The sequence below is a fragment of the Amphiprion ocellaris genome, chromosome 12 (genome assembly GCF_022539595.1).
Source record: "Amphiprion ocellaris isolate individual 3 ecotype Okinawa chromosome 12, ASM2253959v1, whole genome shotgun sequence".
In the NCBI taxonomy this organism is placed as follows: Eukaryota; Metazoa; Chordata; class Actinopteri; family Pomacentridae; genus Amphiprion; species Amphiprion ocellaris.
In genome coordinates this window covers 29,227,362-29,243,146 of record NC_072777.1, presented here as the reverse complement: position 1 = coordinate 29,243,146, position 15,785 = coordinate 29,227,362, and the positions used below count along the sequence as shown (strand labels likewise).

At 41.5% G+C, this 15,785-nt stretch overlaps 1 protein-coding gene across 1 annotated transcript in view; it reads right to left on the bottom strand.

Moving 5' to 3' along the window:
• The window catches only part of syndig1l (synapse differentiation inducing 1-like), a 69,224-nt gene extending 53,439 nt beyond the window's left edge, over window positions 1–15,785 (bottom strand). Inside the window, exons 1-2 of the mRNA XM_023263089.3 lie at window positions 15,283–15,785; window positions 2,698–3,363 (exon numbers count right to left, since the gene is read on the bottom strand). Coding sequence (XP_023118857.1) covers window positions 2,698–3,231 — 534 coding nt within the window. The 5' untranslated portion in view covers window positions 3,232–3,363; window positions 15,283–15,785. The remainder of the gene's footprint in view (window positions 1–2,697; window positions 3,364–15,282) is intronic.

Here is a 15,785-nt window from a genome sequence, read left to right as displayed (position 1 = left end):
ATCTGAGCTCAACATTTTCGGTTTTTCTTTAACAGCACTTTACCCTACATTTAAAAATTAGCCAAAAATAAACAGTTTGCGGGGGCTGCACAGTGGTGTAGTGGTTAGCACTGTTGCCTCGCAGCTTGAAGATCCCTGATGCGTGTCCCGGCCCTGGGGTCTTTCCCTGTGCAGCGTGGGTTTTCTCCGGGTACTCCAGCTTCCCCCCACAGTCCAAAAACATGCTGAGGTTAACTAGTGATTCTAAATTGTCCATAGGTGTAAATGTGAGTGTGCTTGTTTGTCTCTATATGTGGCCCTGTGACAGACTGGTGACCTGTCCAGGGTGTTCTCTGCCTTCGCCCTAAGTCAGCTGGGATAGACTGAAGCCTCCCTGTGACTCTAATGACGACTAAGCAGTCTATAGGTGATGGATACATGGATAAACAGTTTGCATCAGATCCAATAAAAACAAAAATAATGTTGTGCTCCTTGGTACAACTCAAAAGCCATGAATGACTCAGCTGTGACCAGCAGCCACGTGACAATAATTTAGGGACTTCTCAGCTGAACTGCAGGTCAAGTTTACCGAGACTGAGCGAAAACATTCATGTAAAAAAAAATTGCAGCACAGCCCAAAAAACAATATACAGAGGCAAAGTGGCCAGCAAGTTGTTTTATGGTGTACTCTGCATGGTGAAACATCTTTCTAGAGTATTTGTGCAGAGTAGTATGAAAAATGCAGAATTTGTAGACATAAGAATGTTGACAGGCTAAATCAAATAGGCCTTCAATAGAATGTGGATGCTACATTTTTGCCCTGTGGGCACTTGGAAATATGTTTCACAGTTTACTCCAATTTTTGTAGAAATAAATAAAGAAATTTAACTTTCATTTTGTCTGTTGATATTATTTACAGCATTATCACTATCATACTTTGCAGAAGACATTTCTGACATTTCTCTGCTTGTAGCTATGGTTGTGCTGTTTCCATAGATGTGAAGGACTTTATATTGTAGAGAAAAATGAGCCCACAGTGAGTAGGAATGTAACAGGACCTAAAAAAATGCTGAGAGTTCAGAGGGTTAGCTTCAGTTACTAAACTCACCAAATTCATATATCTACAGACTTGTATCTGGATGTGTTATAGTGTCCTTGATGGTGTAAATTCCTTTAGTTGAAGGCCCATTCAATGAACTCAAGGTTACACACTTTTTCCTACATTACCAAGATCAGACCTATCACTGAACATCATAAAACTACTGTCCATTCTGGACAAATACAAGCTTTCATAATTTCTTCCACTTCAATGCAGTCTCACAGTAAATTATCATAGCTATGTTGGTCCACAGGGTAAAATCATCTTAATTTCACAATAAAAGCTATAAAATTGAGAGATTCCTATGTTTTCTATTGACCTGTGGCCACGTCATGAGTGCGACTTTCTTTCTTTCTTTGCACAAAAAAGGCAACACAGTCCAGATAAGCAAGCTGCATGGATGGAAAAGGAGTTAACCACAGACTGGGATTTCAGTGGTATGAGGTTCTGTCGTTTTGGGGATTTTTCACTGGATGGATACTTTAATTTTCGGTCACTGTGTGACTGTGATCACCTGTTTTGGATGTTTTCCAGAGCATTCAGTATGAACCTCCTCCACCTTCTAGTAGGCTCAGTAAGCTGTTATCACCATATACACTACCAATTAAAAGTTTGGACACACCTTCTCATTTAAATGGTTTTTCTTTATTTTCATGACTGTTTGCACTGTAGATTCTCACTGAAGGCATCACAACTATGAATGAACACATATGGAATTATATAGTAAACAAAAAAGTGTGAAATATGTCAAAACGTGCTATATTTTAGAATCTTAAAAATAGCCACCTTTTGCTTGATTACTGCTTTGCACAATCTTGGCATTCTCTCGCTAAGCTTCATGAGGTAGTCACCTGAAATGGCTGGAGAGCCATGATTTTGCACTGAAAGAGGAGCAAAAGTCCACATTTGGAGGTTGAAGGCATAAATCAGTGAAATTGAATCTTGGAGACTTAAATTTGAGACTCATCTTGGACAATTTTTTATAGCATTAGCCTTTCACTTTTCACTGTTGCTTTGACTTTTGCTTTGACTTGCTGTTTTCCACTCCTTATTTACTTGCATTTTCAGATCCATATGGACCAACATGTTTGGGAATAATGGCTATTATAATGGTCTAATGAAGTCCTAATCTGTGGTTTTATTTACATTGCAAAACTACTTGGTTAGCTGTAGGTTCAGTTCATGGTTTGGGGTTTAAATAAAACCTGTAGAAACACTAAACCTAAAGCTCTTTTATTCTTCCCTGTTAGGTTGCCACAAGAATTGCTCCTAAAAAACATAACATCTCACAATTTATGACCTTTTTGATAAAATAATGCATTTAACTGCAATGTTGAGTCTACTTAGGTTACTTTGGAAATATCATCCATAATTGTTTTCACTGGGATGCGCTCTAGTGATGTTGTCTTGACTTGACGTAACTATGTGATCTTGTTTCTGTGCATGTTTACACTGTAATATATTTGTTGAAGTAGTTTTTTTAATTCGACATTTGTCTTCTTGTAAAGCGCTTTGTAACTTTGCTTTGAAAAAGTGCAACACAAATTAAACTATTGATATTATTATGGTTGTTTTGTGCTGTGGGCCAACGTAGCTATTTCATGCATTTTCCTTCTTACCTCGTACTCCACATACTCCTCCTCCTCCACCTCGTAGGAAACAGTTTGGATCTTAATGTGTTCTCCGTCCTCCAGCAACTTGGCCTGAGGATCCTCTGTGCCGGGCGTCTCAGCTCCGGCTGTGTTGGACACCTCTTTGGCCTTCTTCTCTGTGAAAGTGGTCTCGCAGCACTCGCTTTTGTATTCCTTCGCCTTGATGCTGCCACTGTCCTCCTTGTACAGGATGAAGTTGGGCCTGTAGAAGGCCTCCACCGCCAGATGCAGCGAGGTGGCATCCAAAAATTGCTGGGATTTCATTTTCCCGTTGGTGTTGTAGCCTCCTCCGCTCACCACGTTGCCATTGCTCACTTTCCCTCCTCCTATTCCTCCGCCTTCACCTCCACCACCACCACCTCCTCCTCCTCCTCCTCCAGCAAAGTAGTTAATAATGTTTTCCTGGTACTGATTATTAGGGAATTCTCCCCCGTAACCATTGACCATGTGCTTACTGTTTTTGTCCAGCAGTGGGTTCTGGAGTTCACTAAGATTCTCCATAACAACAGGGGTCAAAAGTTGAGTGGAAAGAGCTTCTCGGGGATCGTGAAGAGAGGGAAGAGTGACGTTTGAAACCTCAGTGGCAGCGTTTACTTCGGAGAAGGCGTGAATGGCATTTAAGCACTCTGAGATCTGCAGAGGAAGCAAACACAAACAGGGAGATGGAAAGGTTTTAGCGTAAGTGTAAAACTTGGAGGGAAAATTTTCCTTGACATCTTCCCGCAGGTAACAGTTTACCCAGCACTTGCTCTCATCAGATCAAAGTTTAGCTGTCGTTCCCAACAGCAGCAAACAACTTATACAGAACGCCGCTTGTAAGAAGCTGCACCCTGCAGACGACTCAATTAAGTTTCATTTGCTGCCTCGCTCCAGACGCGTAAAGTAACATTTACATTCACAAACGCACACCAAAGTACGAACAGTGGTACATCGTAACCTCTCCAGCTACTTAAAATATCTTAGCACGCCATCCTTCGCCTTCGCACTGTGTTAATTTGATTGGTATCACCACATTGTTTGGGTCTTATTAGGTGTCATCAAGGTGTCACTGTCTGATATGGATCAGTTCAGGTCTTCTGCTCCTATAAAGCTCAGAGGGATGTAATCTTCCACAGCTGTATAAATCTACGGCTGATACTTACACTGAAATTACTTTGACACAGGTTGTAAATGTTCTTTATTGTGGGAATATATTATAGAATAGGTTGAAGGTGGGCATAAAAGCAGTTAGTAGAACTTGAAAAATAGTCTTTCTTTCTCCGTTAAAATGTAGCTGCCCAGTCTCAGGGTAATCTCGCTACACATCGCTGCATGGATATGATTGCAGTGCATAAATATCTAGGTATTAACATATCTATGCAATGATGAGTTCGTGAGTAATTCAAACAAGAGTCATGCATGTAGAGATGATGATGCTGGATGATCAAAATGCATGTAAATTCAAAATTATTTTACACCTCATCACAAGCGACTAGCATTGTTGGAAAGGTCAAGTCGTGCAGCTTAATTTGACTCGTGCTACATCTCGCAGCAACAAATACTGCGAGAGTAATTTAGCAGAGAAGAATGGATGCGCAGGGTGCATCTGTTGGCTCTAAGAGTTAACTTAGAGGACCAAGTCTGCCTCAATATCTGCTTATTAAAAGCTCACATGATGCTATAATACTTTTTGTGGGTCCACAATTCTGCTGAGTAGACTGAGGCTGTCATCTTTTTAACATGCTGCAGTGCTGTGTCCCTTGTTGTTTAGATAGATTTGAGTCCAAAAAACTGTTCAGCTGTCATTCAAATGCTTATCTTTGATCCACATGTTCCTTATAAGTGCACGACAAATTTTTCTCCACTTAAATCAACATGGTTCTGGTATGATAGCATTTGTATCTGCCAATTTGTTAATTTGCAACTGCTGTAGCTCACTGAACGACTGTTAACCCCTTGATGCCTGAATTTTACAATTTAAAAAAAGACTTTTGCATGTTTTTGCTTTGCAGTTGATGCTAAAATAAGTGGAGATCGTAAATTTGTCTATTGCGCATAGAACAGATACATAATAATAATAGCAGATATATAATAATTAGGTCCCACTCCAACCGGTCCTATGAGAAACCAGTGCTTGTAAAAGGTTCTGAGGTACGTATTGAATATGCACAAGCCAGCATTGGGAGAATGGATGCTATCTCGGCTGCAGTCTGAATAAAAGTGGCATGTTGTGAATTTGTGAGAGTAGGCCTCAAGGGGTTAAATTTGTTTTAGCCGTGTGGCTCTGTGCGGACAAATTATGTCATTTTAGTGGCCACGCCTCCTTGCACAGTCCATTTTAAAACATGGCGGAAGAACAGGGGCTTCTAGCAGCAGAAGTTCAGAAATACAGGCATTTATACGATTCATCACACAGAGACCACCTTCTCTTGTTTTTCTGTCTCAGCAGTAATAAAAGGAAACACAGTTCTTCTTCTTCACGAAGATGAAAACAGAACAACAAATGTAACAGCTATGGGAATATATCTATTTTTGTTAGTTAAATCCTGTGATCAGTTTTCCATACCATATAAGAAATACTGAGTCCAACCTTCCAGAGACAAAAAAAAGCATTCTGGGGATGGAAACATATCTCCTATAGTGGACCTCAAGCATTTTCCTCTGACCTCTTTTCTTGGAAGTTTATGTACCCTTCACGCAAACATGCTGAGCTTGTAGAAAGTCACTCCACTAACATGAAATACTTATCCTGGCAACAAAAATATGCAGAAACTGAACATGTAATGTAAGGTAACATAAATAAATGATAACCTAAGTGCTCACAAGGAAGTTTGTTTTTACAATTACATGGAGTCAGGTACTAATAAGATAGTGATGGCCAGAGCTGCCACATTGCTGAAACCTATGGGTGATGTAACATCTTTATATAGTCAGTGATGGTGACAGATCATTTGTTCATAAACATTATAGTACATAACTTTAGTTGCACTGCATCTTTCAAAACCAGACTTACAAGGTGCTTTACAAAAAAGAGCATTCATAAAACATCAGAAAAGAATTGGCAAAAACATCCTAAAACATCATACAAATGCAAAATGCCTCACTTCATTAAATGTTCAGAACCTGACTGCTGCATATTTATTTTTCCATTTTAGCTTGAATCCAACGTTACTTAAATCTTGTATACTTGTTTTTTTTCTTTTTTGTTTTTGTCTGTTAATATCTTAGAACATGACATCAGGTTTTAGATATTTTATATCTTCTCAAACAGTAAATCCTCTTTTTTATTGGCTCTACTCAGGAATAAATCACTTAGTGAATAGCTACACTAATTACTCCACCAAGGAGGCGGAGCCTCGGCGGAGTTATGTGACAACCGACGTTGGTTTGTCTGTCTGTCTGTTTCTCTGTTAGCAACATTACTCAAAAACAGATTAACGGATTTGAATGAAATGTTTAGGGAAGGTCAGAAATGACAGAGGGACCAACTGATTAGATTTTGGCAGTGATGCGGCTTATAGTCTGGATCCATAATTTTTTTTAAGGATTTCAGCTGCCAGAAATGGTATGACTGAGCAGCCTTAGTCGAGTACTGCGCTCTCTGAGTGCTTTTCTAGTTATCCTTTTTATCACCAGTGGTGTCTAACTAAAGAAAGAACTGATTGATCTGAGCATTTGGACCCAAAAAGGATACCAGCTAACCAGCATGTCTGACGGAGTTAAAACTGTCAATGATTTTGCAATTTCATTATGTTCTCTATGCACAATAGTCACACTTTTTCTCATGTTGTAACACTCCATTTAAATGTATAACAGTAACTACTGAACTAAACCCTGACTTTAAAAAATTACATCAAAATAGCAAAATTTGTCAGAAAATTTGCAATGGCATGTTTTTCCCAAACAATCCACTGCCATACAGGTGACATAAAATTGACTATTTTTTTTTTTTTTAAAAATAAATATTACATTTTCAATTAGTAATTGAGTAATCTATGATTTCATATGCTGGAGATTCAACCCTAACCCAGCCTGATTTAATAAAATTGTGCTGGTTGGAGGTCATTAAGAATTACAAAAGACTTGCTCATGGTGCCCCTTTGCTAGCTAAACCCAATGCTCTGCTTGCTACGACAAAAACGGACACCTCCAGCTAATCTCCAATACTGTTTTACCACATTCACAACCATAAGCATAAATGGTTACATAAATGTTCCATAAGTAAGCTGACTTTTATTACTAGCATTATAAAGATCTGTATTACAGTGGAATGATAGTATTTACTCTGTGCTACCAGAGAGGTCAAGGTGTATCATAGACCAAATATTGATTTATAGGCCTCAATCAGTTGTAAAATGACACAAATCCTTTACATTCAAAAGCATCCAAACCAATTCTAGGCATCTTCCCTTTAAGCTATTTCCTCACTGCAGAAATAAGCCCGAGTTTTCTGCTTTTCAGCTGTCACCCTTTACCTTTGTCTGATTAATCTGCGTTTAAAATAGAAATGCCAAAAGCAGATTATTTCTCGGGTTCGTGACCTCAATCGTGTACTGCTGGCGTACTGCTGTATCTCTGGATGCTTGAAGGTAATGTATTTCCAGCTGAAGACAATGAGATTACACATAATGTAAAATGGCATTGTGGTGATGGGATAAGGATAATAGATTGTTGGTTCACAGGTTAATCACTTGCACACTAATCGTCTCAGACAATTCCTACGTTTTGTTTGTATGTTGATTAATTGTAGTCAGAAACCTCAGCTAATCTATACTGAACAATTTTTTTTTTTTTTACTTTACTTTAAGCTGATACATTCAGTGCTATGCTTTCATTTAATCATCCGGGACATGATACATGACTTTAAAAGAGTTGCTCAGGAGAAGAAATGAAAATATTCAGAATTTTACTTCCTAATTTCAGGCAATATATTCAGCTCTAAATTGTTGGCAAACCTTGAGCCGATGGTCACACTGGACCAGACATGGAGTACAAAGCAGGTCGATTTAAGCAGTGTCCTGAGGGGACCAGAGCTGCAGACTAACACTATTTGCACTAGTGCATCCAAGTTTTCCTTCAGACACCAAATGCACCAAAAATGTTCACTGCTTCACTGGCAGTAAGTCAATAAATTGTAAGCATTACCTTATTTGTCGGCAATCCCTTAATACGTACAGTAAACAAGTAAAGCACTCACAGAGTGCAGTATCCAAGGCTGTTCAGTCGTTAATAAGTCCGCAGCGGTCGATTTGGATCGCAATCATGTGATCATCAGCAAGCAGCTGACGTAGTGTTCATCTGTTGTCATAGTTACAGTGACGCCATGCCAAAACCAGGTAATGTTGGTTAGTAACCCCTATGGGTATAAGCAGAAAGACATAGTCCAAGTACGAGCAGCTCTAGTGGGGGAAAATGCCAGACTGTGTGGTAACATGCCATCTGTATCACATGTTACATGATGACGTTGGTAACTAATGGAAAAAAAACCTGAACTTTAAACCAGGTGTTTCATGCAGTTTTATGTTTATTGTTGAAGAACTTCCTGTGGCTCTATGACCTTAAGCTTTGCAAGTTTGCAGACTTTCAACAAGCACAGACAAGAAAAGCACTCAGAGAGCACAGTACTCTGCCAAGACCTGCTCAGTCGTTGTATGGTTTCTGATGGATAAGTCCCGATAAGTCTGCAGCGGTGGAGTTGTAGTAAGCCCGCAATCATGAGATGAGCTTTTTCATAAGGATGATCTGGGACTTAAAAGTTAGTAAAATGTACAGTTATTGTCATTTCTGACTTCTCGCTGCTTTGGTTTACTGCTGCCTGCTGAGGAAACACTTCGTTAAGGACTTCTGTTGTGTTGTTCAGGTTTATTCATCTGTTTGCTTTCTGTAGTTCTGCAGCCATGCTTTAGCCAAATTCTGTACAGTAAAAGGGAGCATTACATTGGCTGTTTCTACCACATCTCAACTTAGTGGTGTGGCGTGGCCAATGTACATGCAGAAACTCAGTTAAAAGGAAGACAGAATAACCCAGGTTGTTTTATGTAGTTACAATTTACAGATGTCCCCTAAATGCCCCACATGCATCATCAGAAGCAGCAGTACTAATGTTCCCTAAATCCCTTGCATGGATTGCGACTTGGTGGCTGTTTACAGAGAAGCCTCCAGTCTCCACACAATTACATCAGCACAGACAGCTTGGTGACCAAAAATGACTATGAAAACTGTGAAATAAGATGTTCTAATGACAGATGAAACAGTGATTTTATCAACCTTCTTCGCCCAGAGACACACAGACGGATCTGCTTTGTGTCAGGTGTAACCAGTGAAAATGTTCAGTGGTACTTCACAGATTCTTGATCACACTGAAGCCCTCAGCACACTAATTGACAGTCACCTAATTGTTCTTTTTGTTGTCATTTCTTCTCTGTATTAAATTATTCACCAAGGCTCTGTTCTACAAAGGCTCCCTTCTTTCAGTCTTCAATTTACAGAACAATCATCACTTCCTTTTTAGATTCCCTGACTCCCTTCCCTTACTAACTTTTTGTGTTGCTCTTTCCTTCCTTTCACTCCTCATTTTCCCTGAAGTAGGATTTTTGCTTGCTATACTTTTCATGTTTTCTGCCCTATGAATAAAATACAAGCCCTGAGCTCCCAGACTTCCTGGAGCTCTGAAAGAACTGGACAGCCAACAAAGTCTTCATGGTTCCTCCCTGTTGGACCTCCTTCTTTTGAATATGCTGACATTGTTGTTGCACACAGTGCTCCTTTTGCTCCACGTATAGCTCCGGGGGTTTGCACACTCATGCAGTTCTCCAGTGTGAGGATCTTGTTTGGGAGACGAGCAGGTGCTGAGGCTGCTTTCTGCTTTGGATGCTGCTGTTTCAGGATCTTTATGCCCTCTGACCCGGGTTTAAGCCCCGTGGTGGCATCTGCTTTGATAAAGTGTCAGAAAATATCACACCTTTAACTACAAATGGGATCATTTGTTGCATAAAATTCGCAGCTACCTCCCTGGTGTGGCGGATGAACATTCCAAGCTGGTTTTGTGGACATGAGCTTAATTTATTTTTTATCCCACAGTGTGAAAGACAACTCTTACGCAACCCACCGAGTGTCTCCGAGTTTTTAAAATGTCAAAGGAAATCACAGGATAGACACTTAACGTAAATGGGCTACAAATAGCATGTGGACATCAATAAATCACCGCTGCATTAATACTCAAGCACAGCTGTGATCGCCATAACCACATGAGACCAACATCAGATCTGCAATGACGAGTGTCTTCTGCTGCTTTCTGCACCAAAGTTTAGAGTCTCACTCCTAACTTACTTCAGCTTCAGCACGACCCCTTTAGTGTCACAACTGAAGAGTCCCCTTTGTAGTTATTATTTAACATGCAGGGTAGTCTGACAGAGCTATAAAAATCAAGGAATGTCAGAAAAAGAAGCCATGAGCCAAATGTTCTCTGCTGGTGTCATCACTATCGCCTCTTTTCAGGAAACAAGAATTTTTTCTTGTAACATGCTCCTAATGTTGTGAAAAGGTGTATTTTAGCACAAACAAGACCAATCCAAGACTTAAGACACATAATAAAATGGAACTATGTGAAACAAGCCTGTATATTAACCTCAACCCCCTCAGTAAAAGTCTCATAACTCCTGCTGCTGCCACCGTTCCGATATTCTGTCAAGGCTCTTTTAAAGTTTTGAACCCCACAGACCGTTGGCATGTATGTTTTTAGTGAAAAAAATCTGCAAATCTGCAAAAATACACCATGAATCTGCACCAGAAACTGTAAAAACAGAATAAATTGTCCATTTTTAACATTCCAACCATCCATCATCATATCATGTGTGACACAGGAAAGAAAAACAGCCAAAAAATAAGCTTAAAACTGTTGTGTTTTATCAATATCGCATATTTATATGGGTCGCCATTCAAAAATTCACCACAAATATACAATTTGCACCAGGTTTTGTTAAAAAAAATAGAAATTCTGTGCTGCTCTGCTCAACTGAAAATTCATTACCGACTCAGCCGTGACCAGCAGTGAAAAATTCTGAGATTTTTCGATTGAAATGCAGGCAGTGTTTCCACGGGGCAGAGAGGAAACAACAAGAGAGCCTGAGTGGAAAATCAAACATGCTGGATCAATAAAATAAATGAAGCATGGCTCAAAAATGGTATACAGAGGAGCATGCTGTTGAAAGATACATTCAGCATGGTGAAACGTCTTTGTAGAGTTGATGTGCAGAGTAGACAAAAAGTTTGCAGAGGCTGTAAAAGGTGTAAGTAGTAGAATATCTAGAACACGTGGGGCCTCTTTTTTTTTTTCCAGTAACACCTGTAGGCACTTGGAAAAATGTATATGCTGTTTCCATTTTTTTCAATCTTATTTTCGCCTTGTTTTTTTTTTTTTTTTAATGATTTACAGCATTTTAACATTTTTGAGTTCCTGGTACATCTAGCCATGGTTGTGCTGTCTCCATAGAGGTGCAGGACTTTATATTACACAGAAAAATGAGCCAACAGGGACGAAAAATATGGCATGAGGGAAAAATTACTCCAAGAAACTGCTCAAAGCTCCTTTATATGGTATTGTATATCAGCATCTGTAGCACCAGCACTCATGGCCATCTTTTGCGCAACTCTCAAACACCATTACATTTGACAAAACTGCAGTATTTGATGCTCTGAAAACTAGATTGGGTTTGGATTGATACGGTATATACATCAATATATATCCAACCTCTTTCTGTGAGAGTTTCTCAGCAGTGGCAGATGGCGAAGGCTTAGAAACAAATTAACATTTTGTTTTCTCTTCATTAACGTTCTCCAAACAGATCAGCGCTTCAAGTAATGCAGACGGATAAATGCTAATAAACTCTGACATGGTCTGAGGAACCGGATACAATGGCTGCCGCTGCCTGAATAACGGTTCTAAAGAAGTACTTGCCTGCTTTTGCTGCTGTACAAGTCTAGCCAGTCTTTCCGGTGTTGTCATGCTTCGAAATACGTTGCTACCGTGTTGGGGGGGGGTGAATAAGTTATTTCGGAGCAAAGCTGAGCAATGTAGGACACCTCCAAATGAGCGGAGATGAATGTCATCGAAATTACAACGGTTTAGTGTGCACATTTGTTTGTGGGCGTTTTTGAAGCATGTGAGTAAATATAGGAGTGGGCGGATGTGTTTGGGAAAGAAAGAGGGAGTAACAAAGAGAGAGGAGAGTAGTGGGGAAGGGAAAGAGAGAGATCACACTTATATGTGATTCTCTGGTTGAGTGCGTTCGAGCATGTTGGCAGACGGCGAGGCTGGAAGGTGTAAGGAGCTGGGAGGGAGCGGCTGAAAGCGAAGGAGGCGAGGAAAACAATTCAGCATGACAGAGATGCCACAAAGCGGTGCGGGCCTTTGTGCTGCAGCAGGGAGCCCAGAGGTGTATGACAAAGGGGTTAATAGATTAGCGGACAACCTGTAAGCGTGCAGGTGCGTGAGGGTGAGAATAAGACCGTGGCACCGCTAACATGCCAGATACGTCTGCCTGATTCAACCCCATTAGACTCCAGTCAGCACACTCTATTTCCCTGTGTCAGCCCGATGCCAATCAACCTCGCACCTCTGACCCTGAAGCCGAGAGCGAGTATTATCAGCCGGAGCTCCGAGGCCAGCGTGGCGAGCGGCAGCTGAATACCAATGTGTCTTATCTGTCGGCCATGTTTACAGACCCATTTCATCCCAACTGTCTCCCTCGCAGCTTCTCCTGGATGCTGCATGTGGAGATCCGCTCGGTGCTGCACTCGACGACAACAACTTCATCTTCCTCTAATTTGATTTCGGAGGCAGCGGCTGGCATATAATATGCATAATAAGGTAAGGCCAGGTAGTTATTGATGATCGTGAATCAGGGGGTAATGCATGAGAGCTCGTTGAGAAAAATGCAAACACAACCGAGGGCCACATTTGTCAGCGAACCTTGCTCCTGTCCTCAGCACATGAAAGTCCACTGATAGATTAAGCAACTGCAAAACGATGAAGTGAGTAATGGGCTTAACAGCGTGTTGACTGATCCCTTTATGAACTATTATCATCAAAGGACACTGTGTAAAATGTTATAATCCACTTGAAATTAATCTGAAGCCTACCCCTGTGCCGGCTGATAGTCTGTCCGCTCTGTCTACATATCTATCTGCTGGTAAAACATTAAACCCTCAGTAAAGTCCCCTTCCACAGAGGGAACTAAGACTCTAGTCTGCTCTCGTGCACAGCCACAATGTTATCACTTTACTTTCTCCTGTTTTGCACACCTCTGTCACATGATTTAAAGTGTTCCTTGATGTGTAAATCCGCCATCCATCTCCCTCACATGTGTTTGAATAATTCAGTGGCAGAGTGTTGTCAATGGCAGCTGTGCACGCTGTTGCTGGAGTGGTTTGTTGTTAGTGGGAGGCAGGCTCTGGATAAGTTGTCTTCATTGCCTATTGATCACAGTCTCCAGCAGGAGATGGCAACACACCAGAATTTAGATTGTGTTTTGTTTGCAGCGATCATTTATAAAAGTGCTCACTTCTCCGCCTACGGATGGATGGATAGAAAATAAGGCTTTTAACTCTGAGGTTTCTGAGTTTCCTCTGTTAGGGCTGCAGTGATCAGAGCTGCCATCATTTGTCCCAATTGTTGCAGGAACCATGGACAGATCAGAGGTAGAAGGTGAGGATTATTGTGTTACTAAATACATAAATCTGTCGACACACTCGCATTTTTAGGATTTGTCTCCATTTTCTGATCAAAAAACAAGTTCCTATCACAAAAAATGTGACATTTTTGCATGGAAACTTGCTCTAATGTTGGGTTAAGGTCCACACCAACTGCTGCACCTCCAGCCACCAGTCTGTGAAGCTGCTGAAGTTCGCAGATGACACCACCCTCATCGGGCTCATCTCAGACGGTGATGAGTCCTTCTACAGGAGGGAGGTGGCCCGGCTGGTGTCCTGGTGCAGCCACAACAACCTGGACCTGAACGCCCAGAAGACAGTGGAGATGATCGTGGACTTTAGGAAAGTCACAGCCCCACCACCCCCCCTCACCCTCACTGACTCTCCCATCTCCACCGTGGACTCCTTCCGCTTCCTGGGCACCACCATCACCCGGGACCTCAAGTGGGAGCTGACCATCAGTTCCCTCCTCAAGAAGGCCCAGCAGAGGATGTTCTTCCTGCGGCAGCTGAGGAAACTCAAGCTGCCCACCAAGATGTTGGTGCAGTTCTACACGGCCATCATCGAGTCCATCCTCACCTCCTCCATCACTGTGTGGTACGCTGGAGCCACCGTCAGGGACAGACTCAGACTGCAGCGCATTGTGCGCACTGCTGAGAAGGTGATCGGCTGCAGACTTCCATCTATGCAGGATCTGTACGTCTCGAGGACCCGGAGGCGTGCAGGTCGGATCATTGCCGACCCCTCTCACCCTGGACACAGACTGTTCACCCCCCTCCCCTCAGGCAGGAGACTAAGGTCCATCCGGACCAGAACCTCCCGCTACATGAACAGCTTCTTCCCCTCTGCCATCAGACTGATGAACACTAGATGACTCTACGTCACACACACGTGCCTATGTTCAGCAGCTCAGCACCGACTCATCAACAATTACCACTGTTTTTTGCACTACAATATTTGCACTACGTGGTGGCCCCACCACCTGCTGCTACTGGTCACTTTATTCACTTAGTCACTTTTTTGTTGTACAGTGTACTTAGTTGTTAGTTTCTATTATAGTAGATGTTAGCTTTTATTATAGTATTTACTTTATCTTTATCTTTATTTTTATCTTTATTTTTATCTCTACTATTTGTTAAATGTTTAATGTAGCAGCATTGCACCGAGTCAAATTCCTCGTTTGTGAACCTCATGAACAATGGCAATAAAACTCATTCTGATTCTGATTCTGATTCTGACTGAAGTGATGAGAGAGAGCACAAGCTGCTCGCTTCATAAAACCTTAATGAAACAATTAGCAGCAAGATCACCTTAAACGACGACTTACGACAGGCATAAAAATGAAGATAATAGTAATAAATGATCCTGGATGCACACACTGTGAACCGTCCATTTGCTGCTCCATGTTGCTTTCTTTGTTTAGAAGGTCAAGAAAACATCTTTTTCTGAGTAATTTCTAAACTGAACACAGCTTTACAGAGTGACTTGATGGCATTTTCCAGTCACAAAAGACAAGAAAATTGGATTTTTCTTCTTTCTTTTTTTTTTTAAGCTCCATCAGTCACAGGTGAAAACTGTGAGCAGAGTTCTTTATCAACAACATCCTCCACCATCACTGAAGACACATAGCAATGCGACACATCTACCACTTATTCTTGTTTAGCTCTGAAATATGAATATGTGCGTACATGTAATAAAAAAAATCGCGCGTAAAGACAGTTTGCCATCTCCTATTACCCATTAAAATCACGTTTAACTGATTTTAAAAAGAGAAAATGTTATTAAAATCCAGCAAAAAAAATAAGCAATAAAAACGAGAAGAGATTATGTTTTGAAGCTGATGGATGAATTCTCCTCTCTTACCTTTGAGTTCTTGTCAGTCCAGATATTGTTTGGAGGCAGCAAACACTCGCTTGTTTTCGCCTGGGCATTATGGCTGGGATGCTGACGGTGTCGTCCGCGGAAAAAGACATTTCTTAGACTTTCTCATTTGCACAAATCGCCAATCATTCCTGAGCGAACAAGTCTCCGCTCTGGCAGCCTCGTCAATCTCCTCCTCCCTGTGAATGCGAGGCTCTCTCTCCCACAATAACGGAGTTAAATTCAGTAAAGTTGAAGCACCTCCTGTGGGTGTGGGATGAGTCCTGGAAGGTTTTGGAGACGCGGATGTGGAGATGAGGAGTCCAGAACGCTCGGCGGTGCGCGCAGAGAGCGAGCTGCGTCCAGCCTGCTGCTGCTGCTGCTGCTGCTGATGATGATGCTGCTGCTGCTCGCTCCTACTTCCACTGAGGACTGGAAACGTGTGAACGAGGTTAATCTACTCTTACAGCGGATGTTGGTTGCTGCAGATCATCAGCAGGCTGCAG